The sequence below is a fragment of the Lichenostomus cassidix genome, chromosome 2 (genome assembly GCF_008360975.1).
Source record: "Lichenostomus cassidix isolate B80296 chromosome 2, HeHo_3.0, whole genome shotgun sequence".
Lineage (NCBI taxonomy): Eukaryota > Metazoa > Chordata > Aves > Passeriformes > Meliphagidae > Lichenostomus > Lichenostomus cassidix.
In genome coordinates this window covers 140,575,067-140,597,687 of record NC_139482.1, presented here as the reverse complement: position 1 = coordinate 140,597,687, position 22,621 = coordinate 140,575,067, and the positions used below count along the sequence as shown (strand labels likewise).

At 39.5% G+C, this 22,621-nt stretch overlaps 1 protein-coding gene and 1 long non-coding RNA gene across 6 annotated transcripts in view; both read left to right on the top strand.

The window, feature by feature from the left end:
* Positions 1 to 19,008, top strand: part of TMEM65 (transmembrane protein 65) — a 30,190-nt gene extending 11,182 nt beyond the window's left edge. For 3 of the 5 annotated variants that reach the window (XM_085053527.1, XM_085053529.1, XM_085053531.1), the window contains 6 exons: positions 8,948 to 8,992; positions 11,089 to 11,156; positions 11,912 to 11,966; positions 13,164 to 13,206; positions 13,859 to 13,964; positions 15,487 to 19,008. In XM_085053527.1, coding sequence (XP_084909653.1) covers positions 8,948 to 8,992; positions 11,089 to 11,156; positions 11,912 to 11,966; positions 13,164 to 13,206; positions 13,859 to 13,964; positions 15,487 to 15,579 — 410 coding nt within the window. In that variant the 3' untranslated portion in view covers positions 15,580 to 19,008. Of the gene's footprint in view, positions 1 to 8,947; positions 8,993 to 11,088; positions 11,157 to 11,911; positions 11,967 to 13,163; positions 13,207 to 13,858; positions 13,965 to 14,988 lie in introns of all 5 variants that reach the window. The other 2 variants (XM_085053528.1, XM_085053530.1) reach the window with 1 other exon arrangement.
* A 756-nt stretch (positions 19,009 to 19,764) lies between these two features.
* LOC146442400 (uncharacterized) lies at positions 19,765 to 21,969 on the top strand. Its single transcript, XR_014850245.1, has 2 exons — positions 19,765 to 19,965; positions 20,001 to 21,969. It is a non-coding gene; the product is annotated as an uncharacterized LOC146442400 (long non-coding RNA).
* The last annotated feature ends 652 nt before the right edge of the window (positions 21,970 to 22,621 follow it).

Genomic DNA, 22,621 nt, shown 5'->3' with positions numbered 1-22,621 from the left:
TCAGGATTATTCATTGTGGTCTGAGTGGCTGCCCCACCTCCCACCATACAGTACTTTGTTTCAGCACTGTAAAAGGCAACCTCAGCCTGAGTCCGTCCCCTTCCCTGCTGCTGGAAAAGGGGGTATGTAAACATTGCACAGATTTTGGAGAAACAGAGGGAGGAGAGAATGAGGGAGGAAAGGATGCTGGAGGCACAGTGTGATCAGCCTCCGTCGCGCAGCATGAAAAACTCTAGGGGTGCATATTTCATTAAGGTCTCCAGTTAATAGTGGCATTGCAGGTACGTCACTGGTGCAGGCAGTACAGTAGTGCCACAGCATACTTTCCATTCCCCAGGGGAAGTGTTAAATACATTAGATTCCATATTTCCTCCCCTGTGGAATACAAAGCAGGTTTATGCCTACAAAAATTTTTTAGCCAGGGATTTGCATTTGTATTTCACTAATTCTCAAGCTGATTAGCAAAACTGGAGGTGAAGGGTGTAATTTCAGCACTCACAGGAGTCTGCTGCCTGCTTACAGTGGAGCTGTGACAAAAGAACAGGTTAATAAAATGCAGTTAGTGGAAAAGGGAAAACGCATAAAGTTGAAAACCGAAAACTGTCCTAAGTGGCAGAACTGTGTCTTTCGTAAACTGGCATTGTGTAGTTTCCTGGGAAGGCCTTGGGATTAAATAGATGGACCAGATGTGCAGCTCTTCATAGAGCAGAGGTCCTAAAGCAGCTTTAGAGGGACTGTGTGCACAGCTGGCACTTGCAGGGGTGTGACAGAAGCTGGAGCTTGCGCTGGCTCTGTAGCTGGAAGCTGCAGGGATGCACTTGCAGCTGAATCCTCCTGAGAGAGGCCTCGTGCTTGCCAAAGGCTGGAGAAATACTGACCAGGAGAAGGATGTTCCTTTTTTTGTTTTGCAGAATAAAGACAATTGGTTGAATTAAAAGTGTGCTTCATCAGAACTGTTCACTTTTAGGAAGAGTAAAGCACAGCAGCCTTCGTCTTCTGCTTCTCCTCATTTGGTATGACTTTATTTACAAAACCAGCAATCTTAATATTTCAGATAATTTTTGTGCACAGAGTGACTTTTTTATTAGCACTTAAAAGTCACATGCAGAATAAGTCATTACATAATGCAGCTGCATAACAACCCAGCAGATATTCCATATTCTTACAAGAGCCAAAAGGAAATATTTTAAGGTGAAATTCCACGTGAAGTGATTTTATCTGGTTTTGTATTATAATCATTCCTTCATCTGTTTGCCAGAGAAAGCTGTCATTACAGCATGAATTTGACAATGCAGGGAGTCAGATGGAGGAGTCAGACTGGTTTCACAAATGAAGCTTTGCTACGTTACATGGGAAATGGAAAGGGGTATCAAAGTGATGAATCTACTGCACTACCTCTAGCAGCAGGTAAAGAGTTAAGAATAGCTTCATTGCTACTGCTTTCTGTATTCATTAGGCATTTATAGAGAGAGGTACAAATTACTTGAGTGTATTTTATGGCTGGAACTTAAATTGTCAGTGGTTTCTTATGGTGTTCCTTTTGCTGACAGGATTGAGTAGATTCTTAAGGACTTCAAGGCAGCTTATACTTTTGTCTTTAATGCCCCAATGCAATGAAAAATTAGGAGGAATGTCATTACACTTAGTATGAGTCTGTAACAAAGTGACAATCATTCAGTTTATCTGCCCTCGCTATCTGTCTTATCTTTGGTAGCTGTATTAAGTCTGAGACAGATGAAAAGCAATAAACTGTACATGCATTTAAAATTATTTCAGACAGAAGCTTATTTCTGCAGCTGTACTTGCTTCCAAGGTCATCCTCAGGCAGGGAGTGGAACTTTCTGCTTACAAGAAGGCTGGTACTTAGTGGCATATGATTTAATAGCAGTTTGTCTTCAGCTCTCTGTAGAGACTGTAGTTGAGTTCTCTTAAAGGAAAAAATAATCCCACCAAACACATTTAATGTCCCAGCCCCTCGCCTGGTGCTCCTGCACTGCTGCAGCTGCCTGCGGGTGCTGGTGGCTGTGGGAAGGGTTGTTCTCTCAGTACAGGTGCTGCTGGTACCAGGGACTGTGGGAAGCTTGGCTGTTGCTGTTGCCCGAGGCACAAGCCCCTCGTGTTGTTAAATACTCTCGGTTTTGTGCCAGGGCGGTGGAGGAGGGAGTGTCCTGGTTCCCCTGGGTTCTGCACAGGCTGTTGTCAGTGAGCTTTCTCCTCCAAGGAGTTCTGCTGCTGGCTGCAGGTGCCAGAGCTGGGCTTAAAAGCCAGTGCTGCTCCCTCTTCTTAAAGCCATTTTCCCACTTGCTTTCTTTCCTGGGGAAACAAGTACAGTTTTGTGCAGGTGGGGAAAGGGCATAAGGGAGAAGGAGGGCAGGAATAAAAAAGCTTGTTTCTTGCCAGCCTCTCAGATTTCTTGTTAAAAAAGGGCCTGGGGGGAACATAAATGAATAAAGTATATTATAATTGTACATATAACTCCCTAGATATTTCCTGAGCACTCATGTTTGGACATCAGTGATGCCTATCATAGCTCTATTTAAAGGTGATGAAAGTCGTCTCATAGATCAGATCTCTGATTGTGCACAGAGTGCTGATAATTTTTGTTAACAAATCTTCTGTGGTGTCCCACAGAATTGCTTTGCTTCTTGTCTTGCAGGAAGGTATCACACCATGATAATACCATGGTCTTATTTCCAGTTCAGCCCTGTTGCTGTGCTGCTGCTCTGCTCAGCTGCAGACCCATGAAATAATGGATAGATCCCTGCCTCGAATGAAAGAGGCACAAGAAAAATCAATAGGGATAGAGAAATGCCAAAACCTCACCTTACTGAAAACAGTTAAATGAGTATATTTGGATGAAATTAATTCCACTCTAATGTTAGTCAGCAGGACTCATCCGGTCTTTTTCCAAATCTAGTAGAGAGGTTATTAATAATCCCAAGGGAAGAGTCATTCATCTGAAGATGGAAGAGATTGCTATGCCATTGGGAGGTGTCCCTCCTCTAGCTCCCAGGAACTCCCCGCAGTCCTCACGCATTTAAATGGAGAGGGTGAGGAGAGAAGGCAGAGCCAACCTCCTCTTGGGAGGACAAAAGTATTTGGTTTTTTGAGGCAAAGAATTTTAACTCTGAAGAGAAGGGAATTGGTATAGCAAGTTTATTTCTTGGCAGAGCTCAAGTTAGGGAATTGATATAGCAAGTTTATTTCTTGGCAGAGCTCAAGTACCTTCTTACTTTTTATTTGTTAATTAAATAATAATATTTATATAAATAAATAAATACTTCTGGAACACAGATCAGAATGCCACGATTGTTCCCATTTGCTCCTCTATCAGTGTTACCATGTTGCTGCCACTTTTACACAAACATTTCAGCTATTTTTATGACATTTTCTATTACTCTCTGGAGGAGGCAGCTAAAACTCTGTATTTCTATCCTTATGCTGCATCTCTCTTACAAGCTGCAAGTCCTTTCTGTGTTGTCACCATTTTAGCTGATTAACCCCCTTGAATCCCAAGGCAAGCATCTTACATCTAATTTTCTTTTCCAGCTGTGGTTTGAGATCTTTTTAAGCAAACCACTGCAAATACTATTTCGGGATGAACCTGCTTGAGTGGAAATGCTGACCTTTATATTTATAAGGCACTGGTAGAGATCAGGATTAGGTCAGGGATAAAACCCTCTCCATGATGAGGACAGTGATTTGAGCCTCTGGATAACTGTTTGCATTTTATGCTTTCCCCTGCATTTCCTGTCGAGGTTTCCACCTAAGGTGTCTCTGTTTTGTCAACCATGTTTAAAAGAGTATGAATGCCGTGTCGCATTTTGGAAGAGGTAATAGGATAAGTGTATTGTATACTCGCTGCAGGGGATCACAGGAGTGAACTAAGCCTGAAGTGACTTCTGGTGTTTGTTCTGCAGGGAATTGACTGGCCCGGGAGCAAACTGCACTCCAGCAAAGCTTGTTCAGCTCTTTGTCCAGTACATGGAACAAAAGTTTCAAAGAAAGGTGATAATGTTCTGCTACTTCAAGGTTTGTCAGGGAGGATGATGTGGCATGATCACTGTGTAATTCTCTGTGGTGTTACAGGCAATATTAAAAAAATACTATCCTTTTAGTATTTATGCAGAATATTTGTTTTGACATAGTTACCTTTTCCAGAGTAGTAGAGAAGTTTTCTATCACCTCCTCTATCTGTTTGTACCAGAGCTTCTCCCAGCTTTCCCTCTGCTGGGCATGTGACTGAAGGAGCTGACAGCCAGGTTTATATTTAGCACTGCACGAGTCAGCATCCTTTCATGCCTTAATTGCTGTAGTAACAGGAAACCATTTGTGAGTTATAACAAATGATGCAGAATTTTTCGTTACTGTAAACTCATAATTGTTGTTTCCCCATCTGGAATATTAAGGGAACCCAACTGAAGATGAATGGGGCCAGGTTTTTCAATTTTGCTAGACTGCCGTTCTGGTGAAAACATTGAGGAAGAGCAGAGGAGAAAAATAGGATGATGAGGAGGTGCCTTATGAGCTTATTCCATGAATGAACTCATACATCAGAGTCACAATTTGCTTTTGAGGATCTGCCTCTGAACAAAGCAATAACACATCTCATTTTCAGGCTCCAGTCCAAAATTTTTGGGAATAAAGATCCTCTTATGAACTCATGTGCAAAAGGGCTACCTCTTTTTAGTAGACATAACAATTGCTCTAATTTCTTGTTCTGTGTAAGTGACGCTTTTGCTGTTTCAGTGATGTGTATTTGAATGATTTGCCGAAATGATCTGGATAGGCTTTTTGGAGGAAACAGATTGGTGAATTCCAGACAAAACCCTCTGTAACTTCCAGATTAGATGCCTTTGGAGCCTAAAATGATGTTATAATGGATCTAGATTATTACTACTTTTTATATTCCTCTTCCTTCTTGATATTCATTGTTAAATAATAAATTTTAACAATTCTCAGCAGTAGCAGGAATTTTCCTAGGGCAGCTCTAGCAGTAGTACCTGTATTCAGTGTGTTTCCTGCCTCTGGGTGACAGTAACAGATTTAGCTATAAAATTTTATGGTGGTGTTAGCTGCAACTCGAATAAAACATGATAGATGCCTTTAGGCTTGCAACTTCTCTTGTATGCCATTTCTTAAATAACTGATAATTCAGAAACTGGTGATGACAACTTGCTGGGTTTTGGTTGGGTTTTTATTAATAAATGCACGCCATTACCTGTTAGTCAGTTGTGGGGGTTTTTTGTCAGTTAAGAGTAATAATCCTAAAACTAAATTGCAAGCACTTGGTTAGAATTGGCAGAGTGAATTTAACTTGCTGGGTTTGGGCCAAGTTGTGGATTATGGTATTATTTATGTTGATGGTTTTATATTTCGTTCCTCCACCCCCTGTGCCCCCCTCGGGTTCAGACTATTTTAAAAAAATAGTTAAAAAAAATACTATAAACTAAAAAAATATCAAGAACCAGATTTAAGAAGCAGTAAATTTATTTCTGCTTCCCAGACTTTGCTAATTCAGGGCTAGCGACATGTATTGCACTTGAACCTTGGTTTATAACCTCATTTGTGGTAATGAATGTCAGCTAGAAAATAGCAATAGTCCTCCCTCCACCATTTCACTTTATTCCTTCTGCAATAAGATGAAATCTGGTGTCTTACTGAGCGTTGTGTCACAGGATGAGCTGGTGAATGGCCATCGTGAAATGCAATTCTGGAGTACTTTAGAGCTGTTTTATTTTCCCTCCAGACATTTAAACTCTGAATTGTTCAATTGTGACTGAATTGAGCTCTTGAAAGACTTTTGTAATTCAGAGTTTTGTTTTCCCTCTGGTAAAACAAATAAACAAAGGGTACATTTCCTTTGCTGTACTGAATATTTTTATTCTTGTTTTTTGCTGAGTCTTGAAAATTCAAATAGTCAGAACAACTTCCTATGAATAAAATACCCTATTCTGAAATATTTTTGGTATCTAGAGTTTTAAAAAATTGGTTTAAAGAATTTTCTTGTCTCTCAGTGCTTTAATATCTTCCCGAGTTTTAAAGTATGTTATGCTTTAAAGAGGTGATATTTGAAGTGATTCTATAAAAAGGTTTTCAGCTTTTATGGCACAGTAGCTGAGGGTTTTTTTCTGCTTTAATTTTTTTTTCTTCCTTATATCCCAGCTTTAAACTAATCTTGGCCTCTGCAAGTAGAGCTGAGCTGGAGCAGCCCTTCCCTGCAGCAGGCAGTGCTCTGTGCCTGGCAGAGGCAGAGCTTCAGTTCTTAGCGAAGTTGCCTTTGTCCTTCAAAGCCTGGTTTTGGTGCTCCATAAGGGACAGCTTTTCCTGTGAGCCTGGTCCTGCAGGTGCCATGTGACAAGGTCCTGAGCACCCTGGTCTGACCTGGCCCTGCTTTGTGCTGGGCTGGGATGAGATGAGATGCTTTCTCAGGCTCTGTCCTGGCTCAGGCAGAGAGGGAGCTTCCCTGTCCAGAGAGTGTGCAGGGTTCACCAGCACCAGTTATCTGAACTTCATCTGGCAGACTTCTCCTCTCCCTGTCTCATTAATAGGTGTAATCACAGATTTTTTTCACAGATTAATTTTTGTCTTAATGATGCGGGAAGCTGTAAGCCAGGCATGCTTCCAGATGAGTTTATAAGACTCCCTTTAAAATAAATTATTGCATGTGCAGCAGGAAGACACCATTACTGACACGAGCTCCCTGAGGTTGATCAGAAGCAGTCTGTTCTCCAGGGCTTGGTGCCACCATGCTGTCCCTAGTGACCTCTCTTGCAACTTTTGTCCTGATAGTGTTGAGGCACTGTTTCATAAAATGCCTATTAGCAGGAATCCCACACTACTGAAACAGATTATGTCAATGATAAAGTAATTTTTGCTTATATTTGGTCCCCTGGTATTTCCCTCTATCTTGCACTAACTTGTCTTTCCTCTAAACTTGAAGTAGTGCCCCCCAGCCTTCCCTCTTTTAGAAACGTCCCAAGGTAGTCCTTGATGTATGTTCTGAAGGAGGAATTTATGTTCTTTTTAGTTATTGGGACTTGGAACTCCCATTATTCCTAAATGTAAGACATTTTTATTTCTTTCTCCTTCTACCAAACACCCTTAATTCTTCCTTTTGATTCTAAGTTTCTAAAACCAACTGTGTGCTGGGGTTTTTTTAGCTTTTTTTAAAAGGTGTCTAGCTACACTGAGTAGAATGTGATTGTGTAGACTGACAGGTGCTATCAAACTCAGTTGTAGTTAACTCCAGAGAACTGATGTTCTAGAGCTTTGTAGTATCTTGTGACAAGCTGAATAGTTAATTTTGTGTTCTGTATTGGTACCCAAAATAGATGGAAATATTGTCTAACCTAACTGGCTGTCATAATCAGGGAAAACTATGATAAGATGTCTTCCTCAACAATAGAGTGTTTCCTGGAAATTTGTTTATGTTGTTAGAGTTTCTTACCACAAAATCCTTGTGTATGGAGACTTAGATCTAAAGACTAGACTGACTGCAGCAGGGCTGGTTTCAGTGGCAGTGCCACAGGAAGCCCAGGAACCACAGTGGTTGGCATGATAGCTTCCCGTCAGAGCAGAAAGCCGTGGAGGGCAGCGCTCTGTGACCTCCTCTGCTTGTATTCTCTATTTTGGGGCTTTATTCTCTCCCTGGCATTCAATAGGGTGGAGCAAATGAGTTTAGGGAAGCTTCAGGAATGTGAGGGTGTTGACTTAGGTTGCCTGGCCACCCCCAGGACATCTGGAGCTTTTGGAAACAGTGGTCTCAGCTAATCTCTTGTTTCAACGTGGCTCTGATTTTCCCCAGTGTTGTGGGAATTTACTGTCTCTGAGAAAAGCTGCCCAAAGGGCAGTGCTGGTGTATATAGCATCTTTGTCCATGCTTCTGTAAAAGATTTGCTTAGCCTGTGAGGATAGAGGGAGATGATATGAAAATGGGTCCCATCCCCAATCCCATCCTTGCTGAACACAAGCTGAAAATTTTGGTCTGACATTTTCTGGCTGTCAGTGCCTGAGATTTCAGGAGATTGATGCTCACAGGGCTCCCCTCTGTTTATCATGGCACATTCTTTTGTTCCTCTTCCAGCCTGAGTGAATTTCTTCTCTAGGGGAAAGCAAAATACTCGTTATTTCTGTAGTATTTGGGCTATACTTGTCCCTCTTGCATAATGAGTACAACTGGTGTTTGTAGAGCTTAGGTAGTGTACATATTAGGCAGAGGGAAGAAGCACCTCTTCAGTAACTGCTATAGCTTGAAAGTTGTTTAAGACCTTCAATTAATGAAATTATTTTGTAAGTTTTTCCTGGTTGGCTGAATACTGGTATTGTGATCTAACTTCTTTTCCTCCAAGTTACTTGAAGAGAATATTTTAGTTTCTTCTTTACAATAGCTTTGGCTACAAGAGTGACTTGGATGTAGGAATACTCACTCTAGTCTGTGCTGCTCAGACATATGTTCTCATGAATCACTGTTTTTCTTTTGTTCTTATATTGCTATGAAAATATGCCTTCTGTGAGAATATAAATAATAGAGGGGATTTTTTTTTCAGACTCTCTCTGGGTAAAGAAGGTTGCTGCATGTTTAGAGGACCTCTAAAAAAAAACATACAATTGTCTCTAGAAGATTTGATTTTTCTAATTTTAGTGTGTTTTTGTAATTTTCGAATGAAGATGGCTGTTGGGCTGCTTCTGAAGTATGTTGTTACTTTGCATAATCACTTATACTGGTTTAAGCTTGTAATATTCTAAGAATTTTTGGCTTTTATTACTGTGTTATCTTTTGTAAAAATAATAAAAATGTAGGTGTGAAGTATTTTTCTTTCCCATTTGAAAGTTGTTAAATAACATAACTGCTTTTTTTGCCTGCTAGTAATTTGGTAAAGACTTTTTAATAAACCAAATTTGTGATGAAGCAGCTAACTTTCTCATTTCATTTTGACTTCTCTAGAGAAGTTGGAGGTTGCACCACCATCTCCAGGACAACTGAGACATGGTAAAAGAAGAATGCTTATTGAATGTGGTTCAGTGTTTGTGCAGTCTCTCTTTGAATTTGCTTCATCTTTGTTCTACAAGTGCTGGTTTGTCCTCATCCTTGTTGTATGGAGTCCGAGAAACCCAAAGCAAACACCAACACTCACCCTGCTGCCTTTGTTTCATAACACCTCAGCTGGAGAATGTGCAGCACTTAGTGAAAGTAGGACAGAAAGCCCAAATGAGAGCACTCTGTTCAAAGCCAGCAGCAAACATTGTTTTTCTAAGCCAAGCAGTGTTGGTGCTGCAGTACCTTGTGGAGGTTTTGTGTTTTAAAAGGACTGAAAAGTGGTATAAAATTGCAGAGAAATTGGAAACAGATTGTGTATCTATAATACCTTGATGGTTCAAATTCTGAGTTAGTTTCTAAATTAGTGTATTTTTGTGATTTTACACTCTCCAGTGAGCAAATTTATTTAGGGAAACATTTTCCTTTTTCTAAGTATCTACATTTATTGTATTTTGTTGGGGTTTTTTTTTTCGCCTTTGTCCCTGGGGTTCTGTTTGCTCCATGAATTCCAAAATTCTATCCATTTCACTAAGAATTTGAGCTCCCTTTGTAGCCCCAGCATTTGGTATACACATTTGAATATACTGGGCTTATCTGTGTGCTTTTTTTGTTATTTATGTTTTGGTGGATTTGTCCTGTGATGGTTAAAAACAAAATCGGAAATTTTCATATGTTTTGTGCTGTAGTCTTTTACCTGTGCAGTTTAGAAGACAGGTGTGTTCTTACAAAGTAGTTATAGATGTCCATTCATGTTCTGGTACTAAGCATGAAAGATCTTGAGTGTGGCTTTGGGTTTTTGTGTGGTCATGAAATCATACTGTCTGCAGGAAGAAAACCCAAAAGGTACTGGTACCAGTTTCTTTTCGCATGACTGAGGTTCATGCACTCTGCTTTCTTCCCTCTTCCTAGGTTTGCATCTCTTTAAGTTTATAAAGTGTAGGAATTATATTCCAATCTGAAGTGGAAAAAAACCCCTAAACTCCAGCCAAATCCAAACTGAATATCTGCTGCATTTTAAATATTAAAAAAATGAAAATTTTCAACTAAGCTGTATTTTTGTCATATATTTTGTCCTCATGCTATATTTAGTCTTACGAAGTGAGCACCTTGAAACTCAGCCAGGGGCAACGCTGTGCAAATTCAGTCCCATCCCCATCAAAAGCTTACAGTCTAAAACCTGAGAGAGAAAATGAAGCAAGACAAAAAGGAATGATACAGTAGCACTGTGCTCATTCTTGGAAATTACTCAGACCAGCATGTTCCAAGCTTCTGCAATAGAAAATATTTTCAAAAAGGATTTAATGGGTTTAAGAAGTAAAAAAGAAGAAAATGCATGAAACAAAAGATGGAACTTGATTTCTTAAGCAGTGTATTAAGGAGCCAACTACAAGTTTAATTTGCTCTGAGGATAGTGCACAAACACAACCAAGATACACAAGTTTTGGTTGAAATAGTGAGATAATTGCACTGCATGACACACTAGTGAAAATCACCTTAGCATTTGCAAATTTGGCTGAAGAAATTTTGATAAGAATTGTCTAGCACCAGACAATGCTTTTAAAATACTACTTTTTAGGAATGTGTGAGGAAGATGGAGCTCTTGCACAGAAGTAGCAAGGGACTTGCAGAGAAAGGGCCTTTATTGCAAGGCAGAGAATGCAGGGAGTCTGGTGAGACAGTTTGGTGATCTTCAGTGATTCTGCAACATTGTTGGAAAGTCTGTAAATAATACCAGAGTTTGTGTAGTTTTAAATATTTCTCTTATGTACTGGTGGGCATGCATGGCTTCCATCTGAAATTGTGCAAGTGTTTTCAGTATAAGTTGCTTTAGCTGGTTCTTCACAAGCCATTTATAACATTTTTGTGTAGCAAAGGGTTTTACCACACCTGCCAGTGACAAAAAGGTCACCAGTAGAATTAGTAGGGAAGGAATTTTGTGTATGTTGCCTTTGTTTCTCTTAAAGCCAGTATTAGACATTTCAGTTGTTCCTGTGCACTAGTGAATGCTCATCAGTATTTATTTTCTCTTTGTTACTTATTTCTTTTAGTGTTCTTCCACAATGCATTACCTTTTGTAGGGTTTGGATTTTTGGATAACGCAATTATGATTGCTGCGGTAAGTTCATTGTTTCATTCCTTGACCAAGTCTGTAAGATTCATATTTTTTCAAAATAGCCGAATAGACTGGCCTGTGAGGTCTAGTCTAGAATGTCGCCCTGCTCAGGACCTTCTCAGGTCTGACCTCTTGCTCAAAGCAGAACCAGCTGTAAGATGAGACCAAGTAGTTTATGGTTTTATCCCATGGGACTTGAGAAATCCAAGGGAAGCCTGTCTGAGCAACCTGTTCCAATGCTCAGCTGTCCTCACAGTGGAAAATGTTTTGCTCTATCCAACTGGAGCATGTCTTGTTTTAGTTCATGCACATTGTCTCTCATCTTTGGACCGTGTACTGCTGTTTCATGGTGCAGTCCGTGTGATTTTGTTTCTTCAGCTGAAAACATAAGGAGCTGTGTGATACTATGTTTTATTTGTTTGCTTAGTATTTGTAGAAGTTCTTATTCAGAGCTGTATATTCAGCTAAGAATTGCAGTGGGGAAGATTGGATGCAGGGATAGGGGTTGCAGTTTTGTCCACCAGCCACTTGCTATGAGAGTATGAAATACTGAAAGAATTTCAGAAGTAGGCTCTTGTCTTAGGGGGAAATATATACGCCAGGAAGATAGGATCTATGTGATCTAATAGAATAAATGTCCTTTTATACTTTCACTTTTAACATAGAAAAGCAGTAAGCAATACTTCTGTCAGTTGTGTCACTATAATTTATTTTAACTTCAGATCCCTCAAATAATGAGAAAACTGTTTATTTTTCAGGGAACCCAAATAGAATTGTCAATTGGAGTTGTCTTAGGAATTTCAACTATGGCAGGCAAGTATTAAAAATGCAGCACATTCAGGCTAATATGGCACATTCCTGTATTTTAGGCTGAAAGTAGCACATAGGGCTGGAAATGGCTCTTCCTCGGTCTTGCAGCTGCCTTTCCTAATAAAGAAACAACCTCTGGGTGAAGCAAGGACATATTCCATTTGCAGAAATGGAATTTCAGCTCAAATAGCTTTTTGAAATGCTTGTTGGTTTCAACCAAATAATTCAAATCCTGGGTCAGTTGGAAAAGTGTATTTGCATTTCTGTAATGGAGCTGCTCTAAGTTCCTGAGGGCCCAGTATTGATGTTAGTATTTGTATGTATTTGTACGTTGCTGTTTGCTTGCAGTGCAAAGTGGAGATCAGTGTTGGTGTCTTTTTACTGCAGTTCTTGGTGGCTCCTCTGCCTTGGTGAGATACCACAGGGAGGCCAAGCAGCCACCCTGCTCCTGCACTGGGCCAAAACTGATAAGCTCTGCTCGACAGCTTTGGTGCCTCTGCAGTGTCAGAGAGCACAAAGCTGCTCATGGATCCACCAGCTGCAGGTGCAGCGTTGCTCAAAAGCGTGAGGAGGGAGAGCTTAACTGAAAATGTTACAGCTGAGCGAGTTAAAGATTTGGAAATTTGCAGTCCTTGGTTCAATGTGAGACAGTCGCAGGCAAGCTTATCTCAGTAAGGTCTGCTGTGAAATCATGTATTTCGTGTGTAACTTTGTTCACTCATGTACAGTATTTACTCTTAAATTGACACAGTTCACAGATATGTTGACATATTTATCAAAGCTGCATACCAGAGTGACAGCTCCTTCCATTTCCAGTGCTCCTGTGCCTCTCCAGGCACTGGAAGACCTTGCTTGGTGTCCAGCATTAGCTGCATGCAGCTGGCAACCATGCACAGCTGTTCTTAACTCTTATCTCAAAAGTTACATTGATTTCCAGTTGTTAGTGTTGTCTTTTTGTATTTGTCAAGTTTTCTCCATATAAATTGAGAAAAATAGTTGCACCTCCTATTAATTTTGGTCTGTCGCTGTTACTAAACTGTAATAAGGTCAGAATAAAAATACTAAAATAAAAGGAACTTAGTTCTAGTCTTTAATTCTGTATTAATTGAGAATAAGTGAGGGTCACTACAGGGTGGGAGCTGGTTGGTTTTGTTCATAACTAAAATAATTCCTTTTTCTCTTCCCTCTTTCTCCCTCCAGCTGCAGCTTTGGGAAACCTTGTTTCAGATTTAGCTGGACTGGGGTATGTATGATCTTGTGTTAAGAATATTAAGTGCATTCATTGAGATGCAAAGTGGAAAAATAATTTTTTTTTGTAATGTAATATAGCTCTATGTAGTATACCTCCTTAGATTGTTATCCCCAGATCTGAAGACATTTCATTCTCCTCAGCTTAAACGATCTCTCTGCAATGTCTTCAGGTCTAGGCATAGCTATTTCTGATAAAAACAGATCCAGCTTATTTTAGTTTTTAAAGGAAATTTCTGTATAACTGCTGAAAGTAAAGCTGTTTGTTATGCCTGTTTTTCCCCTGTTTTTCTCTGTGTTGTTTTCTGCAAATGACAAGGCTTACCACTAACTAGTCTGTATGTGACCTTTCCTTCAGTAAAGGTTACTTAAAAAGCTCTGCAAAAATGCATTAACATTCACACCAGTTGTGTTGTACTGCATAAAGTTTTTCTGGAAATACTGTATATTAAATCAGTGAGATAATTAACTTACATTGCAAAATGTGACATTTAGAAGTCTGAACTCTTTCCCATAGTTTTCTCTCAATCAGTTTATCAGTATGGTGAAGGAAAAGCTATTGTTTTTAAGTGCAAGTATTTCAAAACCCTCACTAGAAGGTACTGTGAAATTTAAAATCGTTTGTTCTTGTTTTCTTGTTCTTCCAGTCTTGCAGGTTATGTAGAAGCTTTGGCTTCACGACTGGGTCTGTCAATCCCTGACCTGACACCCAAACAAGCTGACATGTGGCAGACACGTCTCAGTGCACACTTGGTGAGTATGCTGTGGGCAGCACTGCTGGCATGGGGCTTTTTCTGTTTCAGCTAGCTGATAAATGCTTTTTATCACTTTTCCCATTGAATCCGTGATGACCACCAACATTGTGCATGTTGCCCAGAAGGTTTAGTCATGAGCCCATGTCAGGGAGAGTCATGAGACTAGATTTTTTTGGACTTGAGTGGTTTTTTGTAGGCAGCAAGCTGCAAATGACTAATGTTGTGGATAGTCTCTGCAGTGACTTTGTGTATGCTTTGCACATACCTGGGTTGAGCTCTGGCTGTGGTGATAATTTCCTTGGAAGTTATGACCCCTTAGTAGTTTGCTCCTGTACATTCTTTGTCAAGTGCTTGCTGTTCATAAGCCTGTGCTGTTATGTACTGGTGTCTAATATTCTATAATTAGCTTTGATATGAAATTAGCTTTCCCCTGGCCAAACTTTTAGCATTTGAGTAATATTCACTGGCTATGTTTAAAGTTACAGGACACTCATCTTGCAGATTAATTTTCAGGGTGATTACTTACCTAACATTTAAACATTTGAAGTGGTCCCACTTCAGCAGTGAGAGTGTTAGATTAATTATCAGAAACTGAGTAAAGAAACAGATATTTATTTCACTTTGCTAGAGTGAGCCTTCATTGGGAAAATACTTTTGCAGATTTAAGGGAAGAGAAATAACACTTACTGAGGAAAAGTTATGGGAGAAGAAGGTTTTAGCAGTGATAGATCAAAGCACTGAGCAGAGAAGAGCTGGCATATTGTCAGGAGGCTGCCCCACAGTCTCTCCAATATAAGAGTCTTCTCAGTGAAAGCTGAGCCTGTGGCAAAATCCTGTCATTGCACTCCAGTTTGCTCACATCACTTTTCTGTGAAAAGACTTCTGTGCACCTTTGCCTGTATGGTAGCATTTTTTCTTTTTTACCTGCTGTCTTAAGTTTTTCTACACTATCCACCTACTGCGGGTGATGTGGTTTGGACGCTGCTTGTCTTACTTTATTTCTTCTCGTCCTGTACATTCAGGTCAATTCTGAAATGTTTTCCAGTTTTTATTGGTTTTGCCTTGTGCCTTTGAATGCCATCATGTTTGTAAGGAGCCACTCATTCCTGACTTTGATTTGCAGTACTAGATACCAGCAAATGCATTTATAATTGCACCTAAAATGTGTGTAGGTGTTGTTTGGTCGTTTGTTCTTTTGTTGTTTTTTTTTCTTTCCTGTCTTCCTGGCCATTCTGCTAATCCTTTGGATGTCTGTTTCCTCCCTTAACACTTTCGCAGCTCTTCATGAGCATTGCTCCCCTCCTTCTCCAGAATTGTCTTTTATCACAGCAAACACTGGTTCTAACCTTGTCATATCTGTCTCTCTCTCTTAGACTGTGTTTCTAGTCTGCATGCTAAGAAAAACGTGACTCCCAACTGAAAACTAGAACAAAGGGTGTGTGTTCCTGGTTGTGTTGGTACATGGGAAATGAGTAACAACTGATCAGTGAAAAACTTAATTTTTTCCCCCCTTTCTTTAGGGTAAAGCTATTGGAGTGACCATTGGCTGCATTTTAGGAATGTTTCCTTTGTTGTTCTTTGGCGAGGAGGAAGAAAAACTGGAAGAAAAATAATGACCTTTTTACAAGACATATACAAATGTAAACTACTGTACCTCAATTATTCAATTATGCTGTCAATATTTAGGAATTAACAGACAGTAAAAAATGTATAGACTTGGGAACAAAACCTTCAGCATGTCATTTTATGGAAACACTAATTTATTGTGGCCTTGTTGTGTTCAGTATTTCTTTTTATAGGATATCATCTAACTTTTTATTTAATTGTAAATTTTTGAAGTGTTTTCACTTATGGCAAGATGTTTACCACTTTCCCCTTTGAATTTATTCTTTAATGGATTGTTACTTCAATAATCCACCATGGATGACAACATCACTCTTGAGTTGCATATTGGTTGCTTAACAGTTGTAATTGCATGACAGAAATATCACTGGTGTTCATCAGGTCCTTCAGTGCAGATTATTAAGAAGGTCAGTGATGAGTAATTTGAAGTCCCTCACTTTGCAAGATGACTGGTTGCCCCTCACCAGCCATTATTTTGCACTGCCCTAGATTAGATATTCCGTGATCTTTGACAGTATAGTTTCATTTTTTTCACAATGACTTAAGTATCTCTGAATTGTCTTCTGAGATGATGATGTTGATGCTTTGACAAGGTAAGTGTTTCCAGTGTAGGCTCTCTACCAAGTCCATTTTTAAAGTGGTGTTTTAACACCTTCTGTAGTTCCATATTCATGCCTGTTTTTTTCCTTTCTAAACAGTGTTTTGAGAATTGAGTTGAAAAACCCTTAAATTTGTCTTCCTGTGTCTTGAGTGTGGTATTAAAGAACTCAGACCAACTGTTTCAAAACCACAAACAACTTTTTGAATTGTTCTGCTTAAAATAAGGTGTGAATAGTTGATTGGGTGGATGAGGGCAGGGAACAGTTCAGGGTATAGATGAGTGCTGGCATTGCAAGTTTGTAATGAGTGATTCAGTTGAAATGGTAAGTGTACCATCAGTCTGGATTAGAGGACCTGATGTGATGATGATACCTTTGTATTTAAGATTAAGCTGTTGCTACTTTTTTTTTTCTCTGAGACAATTAGTAAGAAAAACAAGCAACAGAAATAGGAGAATTGAGGCCTTTTTACTTTTCTGACTTTTATTTTTGCAGTCTTACTCGGCATATTAGAGACCTGACAGTGCAGTATCATGTAACTGTGCTTTTTTTAATATGGTTATGAATAAAATGATAACTACTGAATATTCATAATGTTTCAGGATCTGAATTGCCAACAGCATAATGCTAAAGTGCTAATTGTCCCTTAGAGGAGAAGGTTTCTTAACCTGTTTAAATACCATTTGGAAAAACCACTAAAAAGTGGCACAGCCAGGGCACTTTGGAAGTTTTGTTGCTGAAATTGCCAGCACTTCTGAAACATAGAAAGAAATGTTAAAAAAAAAAGTTAAATCCCCTGATGATTTTTATTTGCTATAGGAAAAGTCTTACTGTAACTTGTGTGTTTTACGAAGCTCATTGCTTATCTCATTGTCAAAAATCTGACTTCTGTGTTCTTGTTTCTAGAAGCCCTTTAACAGCAATACTGAGACTTTGACTTTAATGAACGTGAAACTGATGTATCTGTTTTTGAAAAGCAGGTGTTGAAAGCTTGGAGTGAGCAGTCCTAGTAGTATGTGCTGTACTTTGCACACTAAACCATCAAAATCTGGACCAAGCTCTAAAACTGAATGAAAACTCAGCCAAGCTGCAAACACAAATGCACAGGAGTTTTGGCTTGCACTTCAAAGGTGGAAGCTTTATTAAAATAAAATTACATAAAACAGAAAACAACAACAAAAACCACAGCTCTAACAAAAAACCCCCAAAAACCAAAAAAACAACCCCAACCCACAAAAACAACCCAGAAAGGCAATTATGCACTCCTGGTTTACAGTACTTCAGTAACCTTCAGAGGTTTTTTTTCTCATCCACACATTTGTCTTGCCTTAAACTTTTCACTTTTCTGCCTCTCCATGCACTTTCGTTTCTATACAAAGCTGTATGTATTTCCCAGGTGTTTCTTAAACTGAAGTACAAGTCAAAGCAATTTTGCATAGCTTCTTTTGTAGCTGTTTTTACAATTATTTCAACACAGTTTCCCGTTATGATACTGGCATCTTGATTGGAATCTTGTAGCAGTGGCCAAATCTCTGTTGTTTGGCATTGTACCATCGGAACACTGTTTTCATCACTCTTTTACAGCTCTTGAGAACAATTAGAAGGCTGTGCCAGCTGTCACAGTAGTGTTTGTTTTATAATGGCAATAGGAAAGACTGTGTACTATTGTTAAATAGCTTGTGCATGTAAATTGAGTACCTTTTGTTGCTGTATGTCAAAACTATTGTACTGCAACCAGTGCTTTTATTGAGACTCAATGAACTAAAATATCTTGAAAGAAGTTAATCATGTGTCGTCTTGTTAAACTGTTTAACTGACCACAAAAATGTGGAGGGCAAGTGACACATGGTAAGAAACCTTGGGTATTTCAGTCTGATACCATAATGAAGAAGGTGAATTCTGGGGTTTCAGTATTTGACAAAGGTGAAGAATAACTTGTGATTTGAGAGGATTAGTGGTGCTGCTGGAGACTGAGAGAAGGTGATTGTTGGAGCCAAGCTGCCCCCCTGAGAACCATGGGGTAGCTTGCTTTGGCTGCAGGATCCACACTTGTGTGGACATGGTACTGCGTGTGGAAGGGAAGACCTGTCCCTGACCTGTGCCCTGGTGCTCCAACAGGAGGGTGGGTTTTTTTGGGGTATATGGATGAAAGTAATCCCTGATGCTCTGATCACACTTTCTAAAAACTAAACTGAGAAGACAGAGTCCCCTTTGTTTTCTGGTATCTTCTCCCTCCTTGATAAAAGGAAAAAAAACCACTGCAGGCTTGTTCAGAGACTTCAGTATTGCTCTATTTTTTTATTCTATCAGTTTGTCCTGTGTTAACAGGAATTTTTTTGCGTTGAAGGGCTGGTAGACCCGAAATTGTATTTGAAATACTGTCTTCTATTGTAACTTAAATTATAAATGTATTTTTACCTGTATGTTATCTCTAGGAGCAAAGAACATGCATCTGATAATAGGGTTACCCAAATCTTCTTGCCAGTATTTTCTCATGCATGTCCTTTTGCATAAATTATTTGAATTCAGACAACATATTTTGTATTGTCTTTAATTAAATTGTTGAACTTTCTGTAAACTTTTGTACTGCAGCAAAGCTGTTCTGTGTTTCTTTATTAGACCAGATGCTGGAGGGGAAATGTTAATAATATCCTGTGGGTATTCAGCCTCAGTTATACAAATCAGGAATTTATTATATTTAAGGTATAAGTAAATGGTCCTTTGTCACTGTCATAGGAAATACCACCATGGAGTGGTACTTCTGTCTCTTCATGCTTAGAAGAGAGCAATTTAAATAATTAAAATGTTTGCATGGTAAAATGGTGGTGTTTGTGATTAATATTAATCGGAAGTCGAACTTTTGGAATTGACAGGGGTTTTTGTATGTAAACTAAACCATTTTGAACTTTTCTGGACTTGGGAGCTCCTCAGTTTTTATTTGTTTTTTAATCCTTGGTCAGTCCCTTTTGTGGATGTCTGTGCAAGAAGTGCTGTGAGTAAAACGTGTACTAGAATGATGGTCTCATCTCATTTTGACAACCTGTGGACTGTAGAGATTGGCTCTTATTTTACTCTATTCTGGTTGCATTATGTAGTTGCACTCTTCATTAATGCTGTTCACAGAGTCTGTCACACTTCCACCCAACATTTCCCTCTTCTTGGTCTGATTTTTTTACAGGGTCTTGTGACAAGCTGACAGAGCAGCAGTACATAAACTGAAGACCTTAATAAAGTATGGAAGAATTATCAGCCTGCTCTGAGAGTCTTATGCCTCTGGAATTTTTCAACCTAAAACATTAAGAAAATAGCTAGACTTCATAACACAAATTCAAGCTCCCATTTTAAAGTCTTTATTAAATGTTTGTTAAGGCTTTTTCCTTGTCTCAATGTTCAGCACCCTTGGCATCCAGAGTGTTGCTTCAAAATAGTGATGGGGCAGGGTGGGGAAATGTGGACAGAAGGGTTTGGGCAAACCTGGAATTTTAAAGCCAGGCAAGAAAAATGCAGAAGTATTTTTAAATTTTGTTTTGGAAGGCAGGGGTGTGGGTGTGTGTGTGTGTGTGTGTGTGTGTGTGTGTGTGTGTTGGAGTGCTGATGTAGTACTTCCGTCATTATGAAAAGGGCTTTATGCTTTTGCCTGGAGAGCTTAAGCAGTTCCAAACATGTGAGTATCGATTTATCTGTTTGAAAATAGATTATCTTGTTGTGGAATATGAAGTGTCCTCAATGGAACCATTCAGTGCGTAGAAAACATGGATCCAAAGGGTAAGATTTGCCGTATGGGAGCTACTGCTGCTATTCCTGTTGAGAAGAGGTTTCCACTGAGCAGGTTTCTACCATGTATTGATAGAACAATAACAGGGAATGCTGGCTTGTCTTTGCACAGCGCTGCTGCTTGGGTTTGGCAGGGTGATCTGTTTGCAGTGTGGTGATTCTTTATAGTTTTGCTGAATATGATTTGTCTGTTACTTCCAGCTAGTAACAAGGAGGAAAGCGAGGTGAGTGAGTTTCTTTGCAGACCTTTTACCCGCATAGAGGTGTATAGGGCTCTTATTAAAAGAGAAAAAAACCCTATGAATTGCATTCATGGTACTTTCCTGCTGTTCTCTGTGCCCCAAGAGTGCTTTTGGCATGCTGGAACATTGGAAGATTCTAAAGAGCTGATGAGGCTTCTGTCCCCTAGAGTGTCTTTTCAGCACCTCTCAGCTATTGAATCAGAAGGAATCATCAAAGGAAAAATGATAGAAAAGGACAGGGGTCCTTGAACAGGAAGCGGAGAATGTTTAAAGATGATTTAGCTTTGTAATACAAGTGCCAAGTTACCAAAGACCACACCAAAAGCCAGTTGGATATTAAAAGGAGAACAACCTCTTTTGGTGAAGTTTCAGGTAGGCTTTGATGCAGACCTATGATGGATTTTTTTCTTTGAATGGTTTCTCTTATTAGTTACTTGCCCCTTTTTTGCAGGAACACTGAAGGGTATCATTTTCCTTTTACCCACTTTCCTCTCTGAGAGCCCCACAACCTCTAAGGAATGTCAGGACTGAGGAAGAATCTGTAACCAGAGCCATGTTGTAGAAAAACATCCCAAGAAGAGTCCATGCTGTGATAGGTGGTCTGATCTTCATTTGTAGTCCTCATTTGCCTTGTAAAGGCAGGCAGGCAGTGGGATAGTTTCTCTGGGAAAATAAACGTTTTTCTTGGATTGTATTCATTTATGGCAAGGGTTATTGTGCCGACATGCTGAGGAACAGGGCTGTCCTTCATACGGATATTTAAAAAAGAGGTTCTGCCTAACCTCCATTGGAAACCTTAATGTCTCATAGGATAGACATCTCCCTATCTCTGCAGTAGATGAATGGCCTGGCTGTATGTTTTGGCAGATTATAAAGTTCTAGGAAAGCCAAAAGGCAGCTGAATGTAATTTTTCTTCAGATCACTGAGACGAGGTATGAGGAGTTTTGGTGCTTGTGAACTCAGTCACATGTGGATATCCTTCAGGCCTCAAGGCTCAGTTTTCATATGTCTGGGGGATCCTTGAAATGGGATTTCCTTGCCTAAATGTAGACTTTCCATGTTGCAACTGGGCCTCTCCATGTGTAACATACCTCATGACCCGTTTGTGTATGGCAGAACCAGTCCTGCAGACTGCATTTTGTCTGGTGCAGGTGTTGAAGTTCAGGGTTGGATTGCTCTCGTGCTGCAGGCAGGAGGGTACTGGCTTACAGCCTCTGCACCAAAAATGCAGTGCTGATATTAATTCTTACAGTCTTCTAGTATTCTCTAAGCCGTGGTGAGTATTTGGAGTGTAGTGGAGTTTCAGCCCTGCCTTTTGCCCAGAGTTTGCACAGGTTTTGATTGACCTGGCCTGTGCCATGTTGCTTTTGGTCAGTGAAATTATGAATTGTGGAAGTTAGCTTGTTCCATGCAATGGAAGAGTTTATTTTCCCATTAAATAAACTGGCTCATTGGGTGGAAACTGCTGACTGTTTTAAAGCAAACCAACCTTGTGAGTGGAGGTAGCAAATAGGTTGACAGGAAAACAAATGACTTCTTTAAAACTTTCCAGCAGGGAAGAGCTGCTCCTTTCTTGATGACTGTTCTCTCTGACACTCCATGTCGGCAGCAAGTTACAATTTTTTTTTTTTGTTTTGTTTTCATTTCAGCTGCTGTGACAAATTATACCAATGTTCTGTGTTGCACAGCAGTGGGGATCTCTGTTGTAAATTACTTTGCTTGAAAAATGCAGTCTGCTTAAATAAACAGATTGTCCAACAAAAAGGAACTGAAAGCATACTTCGATTAACCTGCTGCTGAAATCTGTCAGCTTGGTGTTGCTGAAAGTTGTTCTAATGCAAGGTAGGCCAATGGTGTGATATATCAAAAAGTGTTTCTGATGAATCATTAAGAGAATTGTGTCCTACAGAAAGTTAGGGTGATTTTCATTAGCGTTCTGCAGCTGCTCCTTCTCTGAGCTAGGTTTACTTTGTTGTCCTTTAGTCACTTGTGGTTTTGATGCCATTGGGCAGGGCACATAATGAAACATTGAAAAATATAATTGCAAAAAAAGAGAACACAGAAAGGAAATAAACTCTCCCTTCAAAGAAATGCAAACAAATTATTAATTTCATTAAAATACCTTAAAAAGCAACACTAGCAGTATTTCAGTCTAAACCACCTACTACTGATGGTTGCAAAAAATTCTATATGATGAAAACCCCTTGGGTGCAGGTCCAGTATTAACTTGAATCTGATTTAAATTGAGTTCTAGTAAAGATAAATTGTGGATTTTGCATGATTTATTTCTTAATCATTCTGTTTTCCCATTATGTAAGTTTAAGTGCTTCTCATATGTGCAAGCAGCCTGTGGAAGTACAAGAGATGCTCCTTGTTCTTTGTGCTTGTTATTGTAAATGATTATTGAGAAGAATAG